The sequence below is a fragment of the Mus caroli genome, unplaced genomic scaffold (genome assembly GCF_978045245.1).
Source record: "Mus caroli unplaced genomic scaffold, Mus_caroli_1 scaffold_18, whole genome shotgun sequence".
Classification (NCBI taxonomy): domain Eukaryota; kingdom Metazoa; phylum Chordata; class Mammalia; order Rodentia; family Muridae; genus Mus; species Mus caroli.
Genome location: NW_028227273.1, coordinates 53435995 through 53440123, shown reverse-complemented (window position 1 = coordinate 53440123; position 4129 = coordinate 53435995). Strand labels below are relative to the sequence as shown.

General features: G+C 45.0%; 1 protein-coding gene across 1 annotated transcript; it reads left to right on the top strand.

Moving 5' to 3' along the window:
* The first annotated feature begins 1282 nt into the window (after positions 1-1282).
* LOC110312255 (endogenous retrovirus group K member 8 Pro protein-like) lies at positions 1283-1756 on the top strand. Its single transcript, XM_021185782.1, has one exon. It carries the CDS (start codon positions 1283-1285, stop codon positions 1754-1756), a length of 474 nt encoding a protein of 157 aa, XP_021041441.1.
* Positions 1757-4129: the final 2373 nt, after the last annotated feature.

Sequence of the window (4129 nt, the reverse complement as noted above, 5' to 3'; positions counted from 1 at the left end):
AAATAAACCATCTGCTCCTCCTGTCCCTCCCTGTCCCACACAAGGGCAAGTCTCCATTAAAAAAAAAAAACAAAGGAGCTACCACCTGTCTCTTTACTCCATCCCCCCCCCCCCAGTCCAACCAGAGAGAGTTATTGCTCCTTCCCATTCTCCAAACCATAAAAGTAAAATACCATAAAAACTTGTAGAAAAAGCCCCACCTAACTCCATAGTCCCTTACCCGCAACCATTTACCATCCAACAACTTTGTAATTTTTGAGACTCTCTTGCAAAAACTAACCCTACCTGCCATACTAGTCAGGAATCTGATACTGAACTAGAAACCCAAACTGCTCAAGCACTCTTGGTTAATATCAACCTCAGCAGATATAAAACACTCAATTACTATCCACTCCAAGCCTCAGACTTAAAAGAACTCAGGCAGGCAGTGAAGGAAGATGACATCTATGCACCCTGGACAAAATCTCTCCTACGGAGCCATATTGCCATCTTAAATTCCCCCCAAAATTGGGGAGATATTTGTCATTCTTCCCTTCCTGGACCAATGCTTTTGGAATGGGAAGCCTTATTTTGAGATGAATGCCATCAGCAAATCAGGCAAAATCAGGACAGAGGTGACACACCATGGAGTTTTCATAAACTCTTTGGCCAGGAAGACTTTTCTACTGGAGCACAATGGGCAACTCAACTAGCAGGGTACTACGAGCAGGTTCACCTCTGTCCACCCCAAGCATGGGATAGGCTCACTCCACTATCAGGGTCACAAGATCATGCCTCTTCCCTGCTCTCTCTCCATCAAAAGCTCAGAGAATCTCTATCTGCAGAGAATCTCTATCTGATTTTATTCTCAGAACCAAAATGAGCCTAGAAAGAAAAATTCCCAATCCCACAGCCAGAAACCTCCTTCTTAAAAATCACTGTATGGGAAGGCATGACTTCTGAATGCAGACTAACTTGTCAGGGTCTCTGGAAAGAGCATCACGATAGGTAGACTGTGGCAACCTGAGATATAAGAGCCGTGTCACATTAGACTACATCCATGACTCAGGCATTTGTAGCAGCAGTAAAAATAGAAGGAGTCTGCTTCAAATGTGGGTAGGCATGACTTTGGAGGAATGAATGCACACAAAACTCTCTCCCCATAACAGATTCTAATCCCTGTAAGAAAATTTGTTCCCACTGCAGAACAGGCTTCAAATGGAAGAGATACTGTACTGTATCATATACAGTACTGTAATGTATATGATAAGGATGGTAAGCCACTGGATCCTTTAAACTTCAGATGGGGCAGCCATCAGCCCTGACAGTAAGAGGGACAACTACTCCCATAGAAGCCCTATGGGTGTCCAGCATCTCAAAAGGCTCCCATCCAAAATTAACCATTAAAATAAATAAACCATTTAAGTTCTTTATTGACACTGGAGCAGACAGGACAATTTTAAGACAGCAAGTGATCCCATGTGACTGGCAACTGATCCCTGAGCTCCAGCTCCTAGATATAGGGGGTACCACTCATGCACTCATTACCAAAAAGACCTACAGGTGTGAAGAACCAGATGGAGCTAATGGCTTCATACAGCCCCCGGTGGCTCAAGTAACCACCAATCTTCTACGAAGAGGTATCTTACAAGCCTTAGAGGTGGTTCTTACCACCCAACCAGAAAGAGACCACATTACAACACAGGACATTACCTGTAAAGAAAATAATACCCAAGGAGACCCCAAAAACCCTCCTCCAAATCACTACCAATATTAGGGGTCACTGTTAGGTTTAGCACCCCCTGCCTTGATTGGCTTTCTGATGAAGCCATCTGAATCCCACAGTGGCCTCTATCAAGAGAGAAGTTTAGAGCCCTCACAAAGCTGTCAAAAGAACAGATGTTGCTACAATACTTCCGCTTCTCCCACAGCCCATGGAAATACCCCTGAGTTTGCTATAAAAAAGAGGTCAGGAGGATGGAGATTATTACAAGATTTGAAGGCAATTAACAAACCAGGCAATTCTGGGGCTCCCCACAAAGAGGGTACTCCACATCTCAGTCATCCCTGCAAATGATTCCCCTATTAGCAATAGACATAAAAGACTTACTTTTTTTCCATCCTTCTCCACCTCGAGACTGAGAATGCTTTGTGCTCTCAGTAACCCCCATTAACAACTCTAGCCCAGATTCACAATATGAATGGACTGTTCTCTCATAGGAAATGGCTAACAGTCCAATCATTTGTCAGGAGGCTGTATCCACCGCATTAAAACCCTATTTAGTCAAAGGACTCAATATGTTCCATTATATGGATGATATATTAGTATGGGGAGACTTTTCCACTTCCCTCTCCCAACTTAAGGACCAGCTAATACGTTCCCTATGTGCCCTAGGACTCAAAATAGCCCCTAACAAAATCTAACTTATTCCACCCATTGCATTTTTAGGAACATTGTATTTTTCCCTTACCTCAATATGTCCCTCTTAACCCCACCCTTTCCTTTCCTAAAAAATTAACTCTCACCTCCCTCCAGAGTTTTCTGGGCAACTTCATTTGGCTTTGAAAGAAAATAAAACTTGAGACCTGTGATTCATGTAATTTATATCAAATAGCCCAAAGAGGTGTTTGTGAGCTTTGAAACCTGGGGCTAAGAACATAGCAGAACAGGCAAGGACATGCCCAGGAAGGCCCGTTGTTAAGACATTCCTGAGGCGCTTGGGCATAAAGATAAAGAGAATGACATGCTGGACTGGCCCGGTGCCTCCCTATCTCCCACCCTTCTGACCTAAGTTAAATGTTATCTGCATGTACAGTTTGCTGATGTTCAAATGGAGCAATCATGTGAAACTGTGCCAATTCCTCCCCCAGCCACAGCCCCTTTTCTATAAAACCCCCTAGCTTCCAAGCTGCATGGTCAAATCCACTGTCTCCTGTGTGAGATACGTTTCCACCCGGAGCTCTGCCATTAAACTACCTTGTATTTTTACATCAAGATGGTCTGTTTGTTCGTGATTCTTGGGTGCATGCCGAATTGGGAGTTGAGTGGGGGTTTCCCCACTAGGTTCTTTCAGCTTCAACCCTAGTTCCCCCTTCCTACACATACCCTTAAACCTCTCTGGCCTGTGAAGTGTTTTCCTTTGATACTGCCTTTCCACCCAAAATTTTCACTACAAATGGCACAGTTAGTCACTCCAGTAACCCCCCTTGTTTAAAAAGTAAAAAGGGACTGGTGAAACCTTGAGAGGCAGCCTGTTTTCTGGTTGAGCTAGGTTTACACACTGGAGACCCAGCAGATAACTCTGCTAGGGAAAGAAGGAAGTTTTTCATGCTCCCAGAAACTAGGCTCCTGACACTAGGCCTCAGCTCCATAATTCTGTGGCCATCAGTCATGTAGGGCAACACCCTAAGACCCTGGTATTCAGTATGGACTTTACATCCAAAGTTACCTGGCAACAGCCAGGTGGGCCTCCCCACTATAAAAGGCTTACCCCTCCTCCCTCTCTTACTCTCTTGCCTCTCTATCTTGCCCTCTTGCTCCTTCTCTCTCCATATTCCCTTCTCTCCACGTGGCCATGGCCAGCCTCTAGTTCTCTACTCTCTGCCTCTCTCTGCCTTTCTTGGCCTCTACTCCATGACAATAAATGCCTTAAAACCATGGACTGTCTCTTTTCATCTGGATCTTCCATGCTAGAGTAATGGAGCACATCTTCCTGTGCATCTAATCACACACAGGAGGCCATCCTGCATTCTCAGCCATGGTCACCACCAAGCCAAGCAATTCATGCACCAGACCAAGCCATGGATTATCCTCCCCGTGGGAACCAGCTGGAGCTCTCTTCCTGACCTTTTCCCTTCGGCCCCAGGCCAGAACCTGCCCCGAGGGCCCCTGCCACAGACTATCCCTTTTTTGGGGTCTCCTATCTGCGTGGAATGGGTCTCTGGTTGCAGGTGGACAAGGAGTTGGCAAATGACAAACAGAAGCAACACACATGAGATGTCATAGATTCTGAATGTAATTTGTCAAATCGAGCATAAAACTTTTTATACAGAAGAAAATAGGGAAGTTGGGTGACACACCAGCAAGGTACAAAGAGGTTACTGGATTCTTACACAAAACAGAGGAATGCAAACATGGAAGGACTGGCAG

Bases quoted from the DNA above. Each gene is read 5' to 3' on its own strand.
- LOC110312255 (XM_021185782.1), top strand. From the start codon at position 1,283: ATGGGGCAGCCATCAGCCCTGACAGTAAGAGGGACAACTACTCCCATA.